General features: G+C 41.3%; 1 protein-coding gene across 5 annotated transcripts in view; it reads left to right on the forward strand.

Annotated features, from left to right (window-relative positions):
* The first annotated feature begins 694 nt into the window (after nucleotides 1-694).
* APLP2 (amyloid beta precursor like protein 2) overlaps nucleotides 695-19088 on the forward strand; it is a 62817-nt gene continuing 44423 nt past the window's right edge. Inside the window, exon 1 of one of the 5 annotated variants that reach the window (XM_069565641.1) lies at nucleotides 695-1211. In XM_069565641.1, the coding sequence (XP_069421742.1) occupies nucleotides 1107-1211 (105 nt within the window). In that variant the 5' untranslated portion in view covers nucleotides 695-1106. The remainder of the gene's footprint in view (nucleotides 1212-19088) is intronic. The other 4 variants (XM_069565642.1, XM_069565644.1, XM_069565645.1 and 1 more) reach the window with 4 other exon arrangements.

A 19088-nucleotide genomic window follows, 5' to 3' on the forward strand; every position in this document is an offset into this window, starting at 1 on the left:
ATTTGGAAACGAGCAAGGACGCTGCAGAGGGTGGTCCATAAAGCTCACGGCTGCAGAGAGGAAAGAAACAAAGCCGGCGGCGCCCCAGCACCGCGAGGCCGTGCCCGCTGTGAACCGAGTAGTACGGCGTCTCCCAGCTGGAGTGGAAGCTCAGCGGGGCACGCAGGCAGAGAGAAACAGGTCTCTTGCTAGCGATCGTCAACCGGGAACAAGAAAGAAAAACGATCTTTTCCTGAAACATACGAGGAAGGCCTGGACCTGGGCTCTGAGGTCAACGTGGTCCTCGCACCGCTGGTCTCCGGTGGGAGGAAGCTATCCCGGGCTCTAGTGGCCGCCGGCAAGGAGGAGGAAGGCTGAGGCCTAAGGACCAGCGGTCGAGAGCTTGCAAACAGCGGCTCGGGGCGGGCGGCAGGCTGGGACCGGGCGCGCCCTGCGGGGGTTGGGGCGGAGGAACGCAGCCTCTTGCAGCCCTTTCTCTGGCCGGGAGGACGGCCTTCTGCAAACCTGCCTGAACTCGGAACAATTCATCCTGTTTTTCCTTTAAAAAAAATAAAAAATAAAAATCCTGTTTTTCATAAAATCATTGTCAGAACCCCGAAGAGGGCGGTACCCGAAGGAATCTGGAAAATAGCCCGCAGGGGCGGGCAGCGGGGCGTGTCTGGTGTCGGGCGGCTGCAGGAGAACAGAAGGGCGCAGTGCAGGCAGATAACCAGGGGGGTGCTGGCGGCCCAAGCGCACCCTGCCCGGGCCCCCCCAACCCCGCGCACACCCCCGCGTCCCAGAGCAGCCGGGGTCCGGCGGGGCGGGGCATCAGCACCTGGGGGCGGGACCGGGCGGGGTGCGCGGCTGGAGCGGAGGGAGGGGCGGGCTCTTCCGCCCCCTGATTGGGTCTGGGCTGAACGAGGGGCGGTGTGTTGCGGTAGTTCTGCGGGTCGGCATTGGGCGCCAAAGATGGAGGGTGTGGTTTTGTGAAGTCAGTTCCGGTCGGTGTAAAACCCTAGGGGCGGCGGCGAACAAGCTTCAGATCCTTCTGGGTCGCGGTGGGGACGCTCGGGCGTCCGTCTGTGTGAGCTTGAGAGCCGAGCGCTAGAGCGACCCGGCGAGGGATGGCGGCCACCGGGACCGCAGCCACAGCGGCCACTGGCAAACTCCTGGTCGTGCTGCTGCTCGGGCTCACAGCTCCCGCCGCGGCGCTGGCCGGCTACATTGAGGTGGGGGACCGGGCGAGCGCCCGAGCCCTTTCTTATGCGCCCGCGGGGGAGCGCGGCCTGCCGAGGGGTCCGGGCCGGGAGGGGGTCGCGGCGCGCGGGGCGGTGGGGGTGGTCCGGCGCTGCGGCGGGTCTGGAGCGCCTCCCCCGCCCGCCCCGGCTTGGCGCAGTGCTTGGCGCTGGAGGTCGGGCTGTCTCCGCCGCCGCAGAGGCCAAATGAAAGGCATCGGGGTTGCGGGGGGCAGCGGGCCGCCTCGGCCGCCCCAGCCCCCATCCCGCCCGCGGCGCCGCCACATCCTCTGCGGACCCTGCGAAGCCCAGACGCCCACTCCGCCGTCCCCCGGGAGCGCGCGAGCCTCTGCCATGCGCCCTGCAGCCCGGGACCCGGTGCGGCTGGGCTCGCTCCGGGAGCGGCCGTGCCAACCCGGCCCCCGTGCGGCGCCCGGGCTTCCCACCGGGAGCGGTGGATGCGGCCTTTGTTGGCGAGTGGGCCGGGCCGCGGGGATGCGGGCGCCGGGACAGCGCCCGGCACCGGAGCGGCTCCGCTCCCCGCAGCGGGTGCGCCCTCTGCTTCCTGTGCGCCTCCCGCTCCGGATCTCGGCTCTGGCGTCGGACCTTCGGGAGGGATTGTTAAATACAATCCGGTTGCCTGACTCTGATGAACCAGGGGAAACCCTTCTCCGCTGTCGGCGTAGCTCCCTTTTGTGGTGGGTTTCAGCGAGCAGGGACAGTACCCGTGAATACGTTGTAAAAAAACTCTGGTTGAAGCGTACTTTTTCGGCGTAGTTTCCCCGCACCTGGCGACCTCGCGAACGCACACGTCTGTGCCGGGCGATGGTCCAGTGCTTGCGTGCCCGGAAGGTTCGCTGGGGTCAGGGGGTCCTGCCTTGTGGCCTGGACCTGGCCGCTTGTAGAAACCTTTCTGTCCACGAGGGAGACATGGGACTTTATTTTTACTTGGTATCTCGAAATTGTGCTTGAACTGTCGGACTGGAATGTGGGTTTCTGGTGTAGTTTATTTCCCCTCTTCGCTCTTTTGCAAATTACAATGGCTTTTTGCGGAGTTAGCTAATTTCAGAGAGAAGTGAGACTGGATTTGATTTCACAGGCATTGACTGAAGAGTTTCTAATAAAAACCCACAGAACGTGTTTTTCTGCAGAAAGTGGAAATATTTCCACGATTAGAAATAGTCGACTCTAGAGCAAACCTCCAGTGAAACAGCTTAAAACGTCCGGTTCATCCTGCTTAAAGCTTTGATTCTTCAGGGGCGGGGAGCGGGGTGGTGGTGAAGGAAGTTTCAAGTAGAAATAGTTAATGCTTATGTAAGCATACTTCTAGATTAGGATTCTTTTCGTTTCCACGCAGTGGTTAGAGTTACGTCTGTGATCCACGATATGGTGTCGCAGGGAAGCACGTTAGATGAGTGGGGTGGGAGGGAAAGGAAAAAGCTTTTGTTTGGAACGTAGAATTTGACTCTTAGGGCAGGATGTCACAAACCATTGTTCACATTCTTTTACCTCACTTCCCAGAGGTATGAGTAACTTCAGGCACTAGTGAATTTACAATCAAGGGTTCATCAGTTTTAAAGAATATCTTCCTTTCAGGTCTAAACAGGCACTTGAATGCCTGCAGAGAGAGCAGTGAACAATACCAGAATTAGCTGTTGTGGATTAAGTTTGGTTATTATCCACATCATTGTTCAGTCGGAAAGTCCGACTAGACAGAAAGTGGAAATAGACATTTCCCTAAAATGGTGTTTGAATGCGGTTTTAGGAAAACTTCTCATCTTTGGAGCTGTATTTTTGCCCACCCCTACTGCATTATCTTTCAGATGGTTTTTTCTTTTGTCCAAAAGGCAGAATTTCCTTCATACATATATAATTTGATTTTGTTTATTTACTTCCAGGCAAAGGGCCACCTGAGCCTTGGTTTAGATGGGAATGGCCTAAATCAGGATTCTCTTTGAGATGGTCCTTACTGAGATTAGCCAAAGGGATTCTAGCCAAATCCCTGATCAGATTGCTTGGCACAGAATTATTGATTGGCAAATCTTGAGTGTTGCTTGGTGTTGACTGAATTAATCTCATACACCTGTTTAAAAGGAAAGAAAAAGAATCTCTGTATTCAGGGTCACTTCCTCTGTTAAATCCGAGACAAGTTCATTTGAGGGCCTGCTCCCTTGTGGTATTCGTGCTGAAATCCTGCACTCTGTACAGTTTGGACACTGAGGCTTCTGAGAGCCAGAGCTCTAGTTCGTTCCACCACATTTTAAAATGACTGGGCCCTTTGGTAGCCAATATTCAGGAAACTCATAGTATGACATCTGAGGCAGAAGATCAATGCTGGTATTTAAGTGGTGGTAGAGGGAATGTCTGATTATGACCTGGACAAATACCAATGCCTCTGATAGAAGCATCAGCTTTTATTTTATCATAACTGTGTTAAAATCCTTTGATAAATGTGATGTGCTAAGTTTTGGCAAATCCTCCTTTGATAAGGTTTGTTTTCATCATCGAAAGCTGGGCTGTTCCACAGGGTAGCCACTTGCAGTGGTGGCTATAATGATTGAGGAATGAATTTTCCATTTTATTTAATTTTAGCTAATTTACATTTAAAAACAATACTCAGTTCAGTGTTTGGAATCAACTTTTTATATGAGTCTACTTTTTAAACTACATTTTCTGAATGTAAATGCAAGTCAGTTATTTCCTGAGAAATTTAGCATGTGAATTATCTGTAGTTGCTAAATGCACTCCATATTTTGAAGACTTACTATGAACAACTTTGTAAAATAGCTGATTTGTAATTTTCATATTGATTGCATTGAAGTGATATTTTACACACTGGCTAAGTAAATTATATTAAAATTAGTCTCACCTGTTTCAAATATAACATATATGACTCATATTTCTCCTGGGTGGTGCTTATTTTTTAAAGTTGGTGCTGTCTGAGTGTTTTTATTAGCACAGTTTTTAAATGTTATTTTTTCCCACAATAAAGCTTTGCTTAAAGTTGGTCCAGTATGATCTTAACAGTTTTGAGTATTTTTTTCTGTTAACTTTTTTCAATTACAATTTTTATTTAGAAATAATTTCAGGCTTACAAAAAATGGCAAAAATTGTATGAACAACTCTTATACCCCCTCTACCCAGATTCATCAGTTTAACATTTCCCCCTATTCAGCATTTGTTTTGTCACTGATTGTGTAATTATATATTTTTTGCAAACAAGCAAAGGGAGCAAATTGCATACATCTTACCCCTCTACACCTGAAAACTTGCAAGTGTATTTCCTAAGAACCTGAGAACCAAAGACTGTGTCCTGCATAACCCATTTGGTTATCAGCTTAAAGAAATTTAACTTTGATACAATACTTTGATCAGATCTACTCTCTGTATTCCATTTTGCCAGTAGAACCAATAATGGCCTTCATAGAATTTGAAAACTTTTTTTTTTTTAAGTTAAAGAGCTTTAGAATTCTTGGTAGTACGTGAAGGGTTAATTATTTTTCCAAATAGAAAATAATATCTTAAACTTACCTGATATTGTTTTGACTCTGGAAAATAAAAACTTAAAAACCTTTCAGGATTCCTCAGTTATACTGAGGAATATTCCTCACTCTTACTAAATTCTTGGGCTTTTGCATTTTCTGTTTAAAATTACAAGAAAAATTACATAGGGAGTGCATATTCACTGTAGAAATTTTAAATCCATTTGAAGACTAAGAAATGAAAAATAACCTGAGATCCTTGTGTTGTCCGTGGAAATTTCACTGTGAATGTGTTGGTGGTGTCTAGCCTCCTATGGCTACCAGGTACATACATTTTATCAAAGTGACAGACAGATTGCTTATTGAAGCTGGTACCTAACAATTAGTATTTTGAATTTTCCTAAAGAACTACTGAAAGAAAATAGTTTTCTGTGTGATTAAAAAGGGATAAATTTTTGAACAGTGATTGTAGAGTCTGTGGAGGGAGGCCATTTGAGAGTTGGAAATCGCCCATAATCCAGTTCTCATGAGTTGTTTTTTTAGTGAGGTAAACTAGATTACCTTGACTCTTAATTAAATTTAGTATAGTGCACCTTGATTTATGGTGTAAGATGGAAAGTGAACGAAATAGAAATCAGTTCCAGTTCTCTGTATCAAGTACAACTAATAACTGCTTTTTGCCGAGAGACGTTTTCTTACATAAGCATCACGGAAGCTTTTTTTCATGGAATCTTTTGCAACGTAACTAATCTGTTTTTAAAATACAACTCTTCATTTGTTAACCAACCCACTAATGTTTGCTGAACACTGTTACCAGGTTCTGTGTTAGAGGCTAAACAGTACAGTAATAAAACCAGATATGCCTCATGCCTTTTTCTCTGCAAAGCACACTTGCCTGTGACTTTCAGGCCCCATCCCCCAGAGATTTCTCCTTGAGGACGTCTGGGAATCTCACTGTCACGGGCTCCCCAGGGGTTTCTCCTGTGCAGGTAGAGAAAAACAAACGGCAGCAAACAAAAAGCCAACAGAACTCATGTGGGTACAGCATCTTACATAAGTCCCCAAAAGTCTGGTAAAGTAGGTCTTCTCGTCCACACCTGAAAAAGGGAGTCAGGAGAGGGCAGCAAGGCCAGGCTGAGAACTGGTCTGTCTTACTGAGTTGTTACTCCTTCTATATCAGGTGTTTCATGACATTTCTATTTGGGTTGCAGATTTCTTTCTTTTTTTTTCCCACTCTTATTTACCTATTTTCTCTACCATCAGGAAATCTGATATGAATATTTTCTTTAAAAGAAACTAATTTCACAGATACTGTATCATGAATCCACGTATTGCCAAACTGCTGACAGTGGTTTTCTTTGAAGGTTGTAATTAAAGGAGACCTTGCCGTTTTACATTTTCCATGGATTAAAAAAAAAAAAAGAATGCTTTTTTGTATAATGTGCAAGTTCTCTCTTTTTTACAATAGTAAGCTTGTTTTGTCTTTGCATTCTGATAAAAAAAATTTAAGGAAAGAAACTCTGACCACCTGTGGGGAATCTTATCAAAATCAGTGTATGGCATTATTTGGAAGGGAAAATGTTATTGGCACCAGACTTCCAATCACTGGCCTGGTTGGTAGACAAACTATTAGGAAGAGGCTAACACATACGACTGAAATAAGATTGTGGTCCAGAAAAAAAGTTAGTCATCATTTGGAGTGGGCGCCTGTGGTGTAGGTTTGGTTAGTTGAACAGCCCTGCCACAGCCTTTCTGCTCTGCCTTCCTCAGCCTGGTGCTTCTTGTGGTTGCAGAAGGGTGTTGCAGTTTCAGAGCACAGGCTCTGTTGTGATAACATCCAGGGGATCATTGGGTTTTCCTCAGAGCTCATCAACTGGGCTGAATGATATCCAGTGCTTCCAGCCGAAGCAGTCATGGGTGAGTGGTGGTGGTGGTGGTGTGGTGACAGGCTTAGACTGCACACTGGGTTCTGATGGGAAAGAGGGCTGTGCATGTTGGATAGATAACAGCCCAACATCTGCTACATATGGCTGGTCTGGCTGGAAAGGAAAAGAGTGCATTTGTTCTTACCTAAGCTACCTGTGAGTTAAAAGTTTGCCGGCGGAATTGAGACAACAAAGAAGGCTCTCCCATGGTTTATTAGGGTCTTGCACTTCGTTTTGAGGGATGTTGCCATCCAGAACAGAATGGCTGAATGGAGAAGTACCTGAAAATTTATAAGGGAGATATTTAGCGTAGAGAAGATGAAAACATGGATTTTAATGTGGGTAATAAAAAACATAAACATTTTCAAATTTTTATATATTGTCTCTGGAAGGCTAAGTATGACTTAACCTAGGCTCAAGCAGAATTTTTACATGGAGAAAGAAATGAGCCAGTAAGTGTAAAGAGTGTAGGACCTTTTATTCCCTTTCACTAGGAATATTACCAGCATAGCATGGTAAATATGTAAAAGGTACTCATATCCACTTATCCACCATCCAGTTTTGTTAAATTTTAGCACTTCCCATCTTCGCTTTAACTTTTTTTTTTTTTTTAAAGAACTAAAATACTCTGGATAGAGAAGTAAAGCATCTGAACCCCCATCCCATTGAATCTTCCTTTCCGGAAGTAACTCTTATCTTGAGTTGGGAATTCAGCATTCCCATTCATGTTCCCGTGCTGAGAGAAAACCCTTTCATCTCTTTGGATCCCAGGCTTTCAGAGATCAGTGCAGAGTGCAAATTGGTGGAGTGTTTTAGATAATTTTAGAAGGTAAGAATGCTAGGATATTCGAAATGAAAGTAAGGACAAACTGGTGCCTGTAAAAGGTGCTACGGCCCCATCGCAGCCCTGCACACTGACATGTAAAGCCTGGAGTCTTTTTGAGCTTTTTACAACTTAAATACACAAAGGGAAAAAAAAGTATAACTCAGTGTATTTTCATAAAACAGGACCTTTTATTCCCTTTTATTAGGAATAGCATGGTAAGTATGTAAAAGGTATTCATATCCACTTATCCACCATCCAGTTTTGTTAAATTTTAGCACTTCCCATCTTTGCTTTAATTTTTTTTTTTTTGAAAGAACTAAAACACTGTGGATAGAGAAGTGTAACCACTGCCAAGGTCCAGAAATAGAGCATTCCCATTCCCCACTGCACCTAGTAACTGTCAGCCTGACTTTATGTCTTGCTTTTCTTTTTAGTTTTACTATCCAGGCATTCATCCCTAAACACTGTAATTTAACTTTTCTTGTTTTCTAGTCTTTAAGTAAATAAAATCTCAGCATGTTTTCTTGAGTTTCTGGGTTCTTTCATTGGACGTGTTTTTGAGGATTACTGATTGTAGCTGTGGTTCACCTGTTTCCAGAGCTGTATAGTACTCCCATATCTGAAGAAAGCACAGTTTGTTTTGCTGTTGACAGACATTTGGAATGTCTCCAGTTTGAGGTTATTGAGATAACACTACCCCTTCTGCTACTTGCCTTTTTACCCTCTTCTTCATGATGTCTTTAGAAGTCCTTCATTTTACTAATTTATCAGTTTTACTTTTCTTTAAATTATGATAGGTACTTTTTGTGTCACGTGTGAGAAATTTGCCTCCCAGAGGACGTAGTTAATCTCCTGTGTTGCCTACCAAGGGCCTTCTGTTTGCCTGTCACATTTGGAGCCACAGTTTCCCTGAAACTCCTTGTTGTGTAGGTACGAAGTATTGGTCCTTTTCCTTATTTATTGTTGTTCACATAGTTACCCAGCTTGTACCATTTAATGTCAAGGTCTCCTTTCCCTCCTGCTCTCCCCTGCCAGCTCTGTTAATTTTTCTCTCTGTATGTGTGAGACTCTTTCTGGGCTCTCCTAATCTACTGTATCCGTGTACCAAGCCCACGCTGTCTTAATGACTGTGCTTAGTAAGGAGGCTTTATACCTGCTGGAGCAAGCCCTTCTACTTGGATTGTCTTCAGTAGTGTCTTGACTGCTCTTTGACCCTTTTCTTTCCATATACATTGGCTTCATTTAACCAAAAACAGCGTTTGTTGGAATTTAGATTCAGGTTGCATTGAGTCTATAGTTCAATTAGGAAAACTGGACATTTTTCTAATATTGAGTCTTCCCACCCAGAAACATGATATATGCCTTTGTTTAGGTCCTCACTAATCAACCTCAGTGTTTTAAAGCTTTTTGCATAGAAATCTTATATACAGTATGTTAGATTTATTTGTAGATATCTTCTTTTTTTGAGTGCTATTATAATGGCATCTTAAAATTTTGGTTATCATTTGTTGTGGTTGTAGAAGTGAAGTTGATACTTTCATTGCCTCTCCCCTATTTTCTGTAGGTTTGTTTCTATTTTATTACTTTATGCCCATTAGAATTCTTTCCTGCTTTTCACAGGTTTAATTTTTTTTCCCCTAGCACTTTGAGATGACTGCTTTATTTTTTTCAGCTTTTTCTTCTCTTCTGATCTGTTTAAAGCTATATATTTTCCTCTGAACAGGGCTTTAGCTGCAATTCATAACTGTTTTTAGCTTTCTATTTAATATTTTGAACAAAGGAGAGATGTGTGTGTGTGTTGCTCAGTCGTGTCTGACTACAGCCCCGTGTACTATAGCCCGCCAGGTTCCTCTGTTCGTGGAATTCTCCAGGTAGGAGTACTGGAGTGGGTTACCATCTCCGGGGAATCTTCCCGAGTCAGGGATTGCACCCTGGTCTCCTGCATTGCAGGCAGACTCTCTCCTACATTGCAGGTGGACCCTTTACCATCAGAGCCACCAAGGAAGCCCATTGTGTATAACACTGTGTAAGATTAAGCTGTACGGTGTTCTGATTTGATACATTTACATATTGTAGTATGTTTACCACTGTATCACTGCTGCTGCTAGCACCTCTCATCCATAATTAAAATTTCTTTTTGGTAGTGAGAGCAATTATGATCTAGTCTTTTAACAACTTTGCTGTTTACAAAACAGTATTATGGACTATAATCACTACGCTGAGAGTTAGGCCTCTGGTCTTTAACTGTTGTTTACAAATTTGTACCCTTAAATAAGATGCAAGTTTGGATATATAATATTTTCATTATCATTCAAGTAAAACAATAGATTTTTCCATTGTGACTTTTTTTTTACAGGTAATTTAGAAGTACGTTTCTTAATTTCCAGAGATGTGGAGGTTATCTGGCTGTCTTTCAGGTTGTCCATTTCTGAGTTAACTACTTTGTTGTCAGATAATTAGTCTGCATGATTTCAGTTTTTTGAAACTTGGTGAGACTTGCTTCATGACCCAGTTTATGATAAAATTTTGTTGTGTGCATAAAGAAAATGTTTACTCTGTAAGTTATTACTGACAGTATTTTATATGTCTTCTGATCATACTGTTTTCATTGTTGTTCAGATCTTTATCCCTAATTCTTTTTAAAATCTTTTTTCTTTTACTGAGAAAGGTATCTTAGAAATCTCCCACTGTGGACTTCCGTGGCAGTCCAGAGGTTAAGACTGCGCTTCCAATGCAGGGGCCTTGGACATAATCTCTGGTCAGAGATCCCATGTGCTGTATGGATTGGCCAAAAAAATATATCTGCTACAGTGATTTTGGGAAAGTGTTTCTACTTGTCATTCTGTTTGCTTTGGCTAGTTTGAGGCTGTCATTAGGAGTATATAGGTTTAAAATTGCTATCTCTTCCTAAGGAATTGAACCTCTCATAGCTGTATTCTCCCATGTTATCTCTAGTAAAATTTTTGCCTTTATCAGTACTTTATCTAGTATTTCCATCTTTATGTTTTAGATGTGTTTATGGTTGTTGCTTCTTTTGCAGACATAGGAAAGAGTGTCTTTTACGTTTAACATAATTGCTGAGGTATTTGGGTTTTCATCTACTGTCTTATTTAGTGTTTTTTGTTTTGTTCTGCTAATTCTATGTTTTTTTGTTTTTTTAACTGAAGTATAAGTGGTATATAACTTTATATTAGTTTCAGGTGCACAACATAATGATTTAATATTTGTGTGTACACAGGAGCCTGTGGTCCATGGGGTCGCACAGAGTTGGACACAACTGAGCAACGAACACGCACGCTCACGTTTTGTGAGATGATCACCACATTAAGTCTAGTTGTCACCCACCACCTCATGGTGACTTGACTTGTGTGTGTGTGTGTGTGTGTGTGTGTGTGTGTATGTGTGTGAGAGAGAGAGAGAGACAAGAACGTTTAAGATTTACGCTTTTAGCAACTCTCAAATATACAGTACAGTGTGGGTGGTTACAGTCACCGTGCGGTATGTTGCTTCCCCAGACTTACTTCTATTATAACTAGTACCTTATACCTTATAGAAATTTGTACTGCTTTTGACTGCTTTCACACATTTTGCTCACCCTCCACCCCTCAACCTTCACTGCACATGTCTGACAAGTGATCTTTTCTCTATATTTATGAAACTAGTGTTTTTAGAGTCCACATGTAAGGGAGACTATGCAGTGTTTATCTTTCTCTGTCTGACTTACTTCACTTTATATAATGCTCTCAAGGTCCGTCCATGTTGTTGCAAATGGTAGGATATCCTCTTTATGGCCGAATAGCTTTCCACTGTGTGTGTGTTCACCGTATTTCCTTTATCCTTTCACCTCTCAGTGGACATTCAGGTTGCTATGTTTATCCCCTTAGTCAGCTCCTTTGAAAGTGGTTATTATTTTACTTCTTTCTCATATTCCTTTGGAACATATTTCATAATCTTTTGTTCTCCCTTTAGTGGTTGCTTTAGACCTTTAAATATCTTTCACTTATCAATGTTTTATTTTAATTGGTACTTTTACCCTCTTCCAGGAATAGAAGATCAGAACACTTTAACCTCCCCTCAACATTTTTGCCATTGTTGTTAATTTCATGTAAACCCTGGAAGACCTCATGCAAGCCATGTTTTACAGTCAAATGAACTTAGCATCAGTGGTTATCAACTCTGGGGGCACACTGGTATCATCTGGGGAAATGTTTTTCAAAGCACAGATTGCCTACACTCCAATTCAGACAAATTACATCAAGGTCTCTTGAGAGAAGGTGTGAGCCATTGGTATTAAAAACTCTTCCCAGTGATTCAAATTTACAGTGAGATTGAGAGCCCCTGATTTAGATTTATATATTCTGTTTGTTATTCTTCATGCATTTTTTATCTCTAAGCTTATTTTTTCAGGTAATTTTTTGTCTTCCAAGACACACTTTAGAATTTTCTTAAGGTTGGCTAGTGACATATATTCTTTCACCAAATATCTGTTTTTAGTGTCTTCCTTGCAAGACAGGTTCATTGGGGATAGAATTTCTTTCATCATTTTGAAGATCTTATTCTTTATTCTGTTCCTTGATAGTTAATGTCTATCCTGAGGTTGAATATTATCAATAGCTTACTGGAATTAATTGTCAGATTGGTGTTCCTTTGAAGGTAATGTGTCCCTTGTCTCTGACTACTTACTAGACCTTCTTTTTGAATCTGATTTTCAGCAATTTTATTATGTATCTAGGTGTGGATTTTTTTAAAATGTGTAGCCCCTTGGTATCTTTGGAGAATTGGTTCCAGGATTCCCCTTCCCCCGGTACCAAAATCTGTGATGCTCACGACTGTTATATAAAGTGATGTCGTACTTGCGTGTAACCTGTGAATATTCTCCTGTATAGCTGCAGTAACCTCTAGATTGCTTATAATACCTAATGCAGTGTACATGCTATGTAGATAGTTGTAAACGTTGTTGTTGTTGTTCAGTCACTCACCCACGTCTTACTTTTTGTGACCCCATGGACTGTAGCATGCCAGGCTTCCCTGTCCTTCACTATCTCCTGGAGCTTGCTTAAACACTTGTCCATCGAGTCAGTGATGCCATCCAACCATCTCATCCTCTGGCGTCCCCTTCTCCTCCTGCCTTCAATCTTTCCCCGCATCAGGGTCTTTTCCAATGAGTTGGCTCTTCGCAAGAGGTGGCCAAAGTATTGGAGCGTCAGCTTTAGCATCAGTCCTTCCAGTGAATATTCAGAACTGATTTCCTTTAGGATTGACTGGTTTGATCTGCTTGTTGTCCAAGGGACTCTCAAGAGTCTTCAACACCACAGTTCAAAAGCATCAATTCTTTGGTGTTCAGCTTTCTTTATGGCCCAACTCTCACATCCATACATGACTAGCTTTGACTTTATGGACTTTGTTGGCAAAGTAATGTCTCTGCTTTTTAATATGCTTCCCTGATAGCTCGGTTGGTAAAGAATCTGCCTGCAATGCAGGAGACCCTGATTTGATTCTTGGGATGGGGAACATCCATGGAGAAAGGATAGACTACCCACTCCAGTATTCTGGCCCGGAGAATTCCATGGGCTATATGGAATGGTGGGGTTGCAAAGAGTCTAACATGACTGAGTGACTTTCACTTTTAATATGCTGTTTTGGTTTGTCACAAATTTTCTTCCAAGGAGCAAGGGTCTTTTAATTTCATGACTGCAGTCACCATCTGCAGTGATTTTGGAGTTCAAGAAAATAAAATCTATCATTGTTCCCCTATCTATTTGCCGTGAAGTGATGGGACCGAATGTCATGACCTTTGTTTTTTGAATACTATGTAGATAGTTGTAAATACAGTGTAAGTCTCTGTAGATAGTTATTGGCCTATGGAATGTTTTTTCCCTGCGTATCTTCAATCCATGGATACAGAATCTGAAGTGATAAGAGGCTATCTTTTGCTTGTAGAGCTCTTCGAATCTGTGGTTTGATGTCTTTTATCAGTTTTAGAAAATTCTCAACCACCATCTAAGTATTTAAGTCTTTAAATACTGCTTCTGCCTACTTCTCTCCTTTTCCTTGGGACTCCAGAAACAGACATCGTAGACACTGTTGCCCTAGTCTATGTGTTTTTTCATGCCTCAACTGATAGCTTTTCTTTTGACCCATCTTTCTGTTTACTAAGGATTTCTTCAGCTGTAGCTAATCTACCATGAAGTCCCATCCATTGAATTAAATTTAATTATTGTAGTTTTCAGTTTTATAATTCAAAATTGGTTGGTTGTTGGTTTTTTTTTTTCAATTGTTTCCTAACCACAGCTGAAATTCTTAATTTGTGTCTTTGAAAATGAAAAGTATACTTAAAGTCTGTGTCTGGGATCCCTGTGTGTCTTTTCTGTTATCTGTTTCTGCTGGTTATTTATTCATGTTCCTTTGCCTCATTTGTCAGGTTACTTTTGATAATGTGCCATATATTTTATTGATACAAATGCTTATAGATGAGTTTGAGGCTGGGGCTGTTATACTCCAGTGAGTGATTTGTTTCTACCTGGGGTGTGATGAACTGGTAATCTAGGATCTCACTTTTGTTTCACAGATTGAGAGGAATAGAAGCTGAGCTGCAGTCTCTATGAAGTCCTGTCAATTTCTGGATTACCCTTCTAGATTAAGCATGTGTTGGGGTCTCAGTCCAAACCGCTAGCGTTGTTTCCCCTCTGCCTCCTGCCCTGGACTCCAGCCCTCTCTATTTGATCCTTCAGGCTGTTAAAAGTACTGCTTAGCTGCATCTTTCAGGATTTTTCAGCATCCCCAGAGGAACAAAGCCCTCTGTGCTTTATTCATCTCCTTGGGCTTTCATCCTCCTCTGGTTACTGACTTGGGAAATCTTCACTGTCTTTTCAGGTTCCTACTGCCTTTAACTAAATGCTTTTTAAAAAAAAATATGTTGCTTTCCTAGCTGTCCTTATCAGGAGGATTGGTCTGAATTACATAGTTGACCATGACTGGAAATTAATTCCGTTGAAATTAGATGTCTGCTGGGAGTTTATAGAGAGAACCTATGTTATTTTAAGTAGTTAGGGGGAAAGGGTAGAGAAGCGAGAGTAGAGCGGCAGGTTCTGGTGGTGGTTGAAGTGGTCAGAAGAGTGACAGCTGCATTTATGGTGCAGTCACTGTGTATGGTGTTTTACACACACTCTGAAGGAGCTCAGCCCTGGGTGTTCTTTGGAGGGAGTGATGCTAAAGCTGAAGCTCCGGTACTTTGGCCACCTCATGCGAAGAGCTGACTCATTGGAAAAGACTCTGATGCTGGGAGGCATTGGGGGCAGGAGGAAAAGGGGACGACAGAGGATGAGATGGCTGGATGGCATCACTGACTCGATGGACGTGGGTTTGAGTGAACTCCGGGAGTTGGTGATGGACAGGGAGGCCTGGTGTGCTGCAATTCATGGGGTCGCACAGAGTCGGACACGACTGAGCGACTGAACTGAACTGATTGAAACCTTTGAACTACCCTTACTATGGTTGTTCCTGTTTTACAGATACAGGAACTAAAGCACACACAGATAAAGTGACTTGATCTTGGTTATAATCCGTAAGTGATGAACTGGCTCTCAAGTTTGTGCTTAGTGGTAGAAAGGTAGCCTGGGCAGAGGCCCGGGAAAGGGATATCTCAGGTCAGCATGGGACCACCACGGGTTTGTGGAGGTTACCTAACAACAGTCCCATTCAGGCAGAAATTTGCAGTACGTGATTCTTAGTAATCAGAATGTAAAGAAAGCCGTTTTGAGGTTATTTCTTGAACTTTCTCTCTACCACCAAGTCACTATCAGATCATGGAATTTAGGCTTACAGTCATTGTGCATTGTGACTTGAATATGTACCATCTCAGGAACCTATTTGCTACGTCTTAATATCTTTCATTAAAAATGACTGAGATTATAAATTGATTCTTTACAAATGATTGTTTGTAATAGTGACTCTGTGTATCCCGTGTTAAAGAAAAAATATATGGTCATTGTGAAAACTCTAGAAAATATAGGTAAAGCTAAAACAAAAACGGAGATAAATTAACTGTAATTTGCCAGAATAAAAACCTTTAAAATTTTCCCAGTCTGTGTTTTTTTGAAAGAATGGATTCCCTCTTAATATGTTTATAGTCTGTTTTCCTTCCTTTTGACATATTGAATAACTTTCCAACCCATTAAATATTTATAGCATTGCTTTAAATTGAATCATCTTTCATGGTTTGGGACATTTGAACTCCTTCCAAAAAAAGAAAATGTGCACTATCCACTACTTTTAGTTGCCTTCCATATTCTGAATTTGGGCTGTAAAAGTTGATGCACAGATATTCTGAGTTACTACATGAGAATACTGCTTACCAGCCAGTGGTTGGATATTTGCAGCACTATTGGAACTATAATTTGAGTATTTTCCTGCATTTTTGCCCTTATTTTATTGATGCATAGCATACAGTTTGATGCAGTTGGTGCTTATTTGGTGCTTTTTAGGCTGAGAGTCTTTGAATTGAGATGAACAAACAGTGGGCTCAATTATGTAGAAAGAGCTAAGGAATGTTTATAAAATGCTGGAATTAAGTTTTTGAGAATATTTTTTTTTCCTAAAACAATGGAAGTAATTGGGATTTGTATAAATCATTAGCTTTCTAGTGGTAGAATCCCCCCAAATCACATATATGTCTCTGAACTTTGCCTGTCTTTTCAGGATTATATGTAAAAGCAAGAGTCTTCTCTATAATTTTTTTATAATTTACATTTCTAATTTTTCGCTAATATAAACAGTATGCAATAAATAACTTAAAAAAAATCCTTTTAGCTGTATCTCAAATTGACACTTAAAAGAACTATTGTATGTAACTTGTTCAAAAATTGAAGACTTTCCCTGGTAACTGGTTCATTTGAAGTTCCTCATGGTCCTTGTTGTTGGCAGACATTTATTAAAATGCTGTATGCAGAGCACTGTGCAGGCGTATAACACACAGCTGAGGGCCACATACAGTTGCTGTGATGATGAATGAAAGAAGCCTTTTAGGTGGTTAAAAAAATGATAGCACTTCTCCAGTCTTTAAAAAATAGATTATTTTAATTTAGCTTATCTTTTTTAAAGAAATATTTCTAGGGTTTACTTCCAGGTATTTTTACATTATCCTCCAGTAAGTTCCTGACTTCAGTTCTTCTGGATATGTACTGGAAGAAGTAGACTTGCTAGATCATACAGTAATTTCTGTGTTTTTTAACTTCTTGAGAAACGCTGCTCCATTTTACTTTCCCACCATCAGTGCCAAGGGTTCCAATTTCTCTATATCTTGGCCAACACTTCATGCCTTTTTTTTTTTTTTAATATTAAGCCATCTTAATGTGGGTGTGAAGTGGTATATTACTGTGGTTTTAATTTGTATTTCCCTAATGATTAGTGATGTTGAAAGCCTTTTCTTGTTGGCCGTTTGCATCTTCTTTGGAAAAGTTTCTATTCAACTCTTTTACTCATTTTTGAATTGGGTTTTTGTGATGGTGGTTGTTGAGTTGTAGGAGCTCACAATATTTTCTGGCTCTCAATCCCTTACCAGATCTGTGATTTTAAAACTAAAGGTTTGGTTTTTTTTTCCTTGAAGTGTGGTTTAGCTATTTTTTCTTGTATTGACTGTACTTTTGTTATCATATGTAATTGAAATCATTGCCAAATCAATGTTGTGAAAGCTTTTCCTTATATTTTCTTCTGAGAGTTTTATCTTTTTTGCCCTTATGTTTAGATCGTTTATCCATTTTGAGTTAATTTTTATATATGACCTAAGATAAGAGTCCAGCTTCATTCTTTTGCAGGTGACTATCCAGTTTTCCCAGCAGTGTTTGTTGAAAAGACTTTCTCGGTTGAATGGTCTTGGCGCCCGTGTAAAAAGTCATTTGAGTGTATATTCAAGAGTTTATTTCTGAACTCTCCATTCTGTACGTCTATTGTTTTATGCCAGTACCGCATAGTTTTGTTTACTGTTGCTTGGTTCTGAAGTCAGGACATGAGAGCCTTTTTCAAGATTGTGCGGTTCCATATGAATTTTAGAAGTTTTTTTCCTCTGCAAAATATGCTGTTGAGACGTTTATGGGGATTGCATTGCTTAATAGATTGCTTTGAGTAGTACTGTCATGTTAATAATATTAGGTCTTCCAGTCCTTAGGTGCCAAGGGTCTTTAAGGTAGATGATTACCCTCAAATTTATTATAATCGACAGAATATAATTAATTTTAGTTTATACTATGACTTCTGGGTGTTAGCTGTTCGATGAATTGTATGCTTTACAGATTAACTGTGGCCCCGCTTAGGAAGCCTCCCAGTACATTCCTTCCCATAGGGACTGAACACTTGACGCTTGAAGACAAAATAGGACCTACTCAAACTCCAAGTTTTATTTGGCTCTCACTGTCTTGGGCATCATTGTATTTTACGTTCAAATTAAACATCACCATTTCCAAATACTGTGGACTTTTGTCTTAAACATTCCTTTCCAGTGTTTGAAGAAATTGGAAATCTGGCAGGAGCAGGCCCCCTTTATTTGTAAGAGCCTCTGGTCTCCCCACCATAGGCTGGGTGTGGGTTATCATTTTGTCTTACACCCCCGCTCTCTGTCATTCAGAGGCCCAGAGTTTTCAACCCTTGTTGTAAAGTAGAGAAAGTTGGCTTGAAACTGCCCCTTGCAATAACTATGTATTACTCATTTTCAAGTGAATTGCAAACCACATTTCATAGCAGAATCTCCCCTGATTGGCTGGCAAACCAGCCAATTCGCCAATGCCCTGCCCCACGCCCCTTTGAAGAGGACTTCCACTTAATGCTGTATGAATGTTTTTCTTTTCAGCAACTCTTTTTTCCCTCTCTCTCTCATAGCAGCTCTTTAAGAAAAATGATTATTTGAGGCTTGATTAGATTCTTGGGACTACATTAATAAAATATACTACTGGGCTAGTATTTTGAAAGATTAATCTTGTGAATTGATGCAAGTCATTGAGACTGAGTGTTGTTAGTGCTGTTTTTAAACAGTGGAAATAGTAGTCAGGACAGATTAATATTGGATTGAAATGTTTTAAGTATTGATTTTAAAGGATTAAATGCAAAGCACGGACTCAAAGCTGATAAACTCCCAACCAGGCTGAGCCATTGCATGTGGTTTTGTGTCTGTGTTTGTGTGTGTTGGTGAAGAAGCAAACTTGTCACTGGCTGGTGGGGGTTCAGGCAAGTTGTAAGCCCAGTGCCAGTTCCTGCTGGACAAATGGATCCTCACTGAAACATCCCCACAGAGATCTGATATCAGGCGAGCAGCCTCTGTGTTTGTCTCTGAAAAGCTCTAGACTCTGAGACTCTTAAGTTGATTCGTGGTAGCAATGTTTGTTGCAGTAAATATTAAGATAATGTTATAGCTATACCACTTCTAGCATCCTTTTTCCTTGGTAATTTGTGAAGATAAATTTCTTTTGGATATCACATCACTGTTTGGAACATTTTAGAGTTTTATGGGACAAAATGTTTGGAAGAAATACAGGACCTCGATTACATCATTTTGTACCAGCGTAGGTAAAGTTCGCTGTTGGCCAAGTAAAATATTATCATGTTAAATATTACTGAGACTAAGGTGTGGCTTTGTGATGTTATGTGGGTT

Source organism: Ovis canadensis, chromosome 21, assembly GCF_042477335.2.
Source record: "Ovis canadensis isolate MfBH-ARS-UI-01 breed Bighorn chromosome 21, ARS-UI_OviCan_v2, whole genome shotgun sequence".
NCBI lineage: Eukaryota > Metazoa > Chordata > Mammalia > Artiodactyla > Bovidae > Ovis > Ovis canadensis.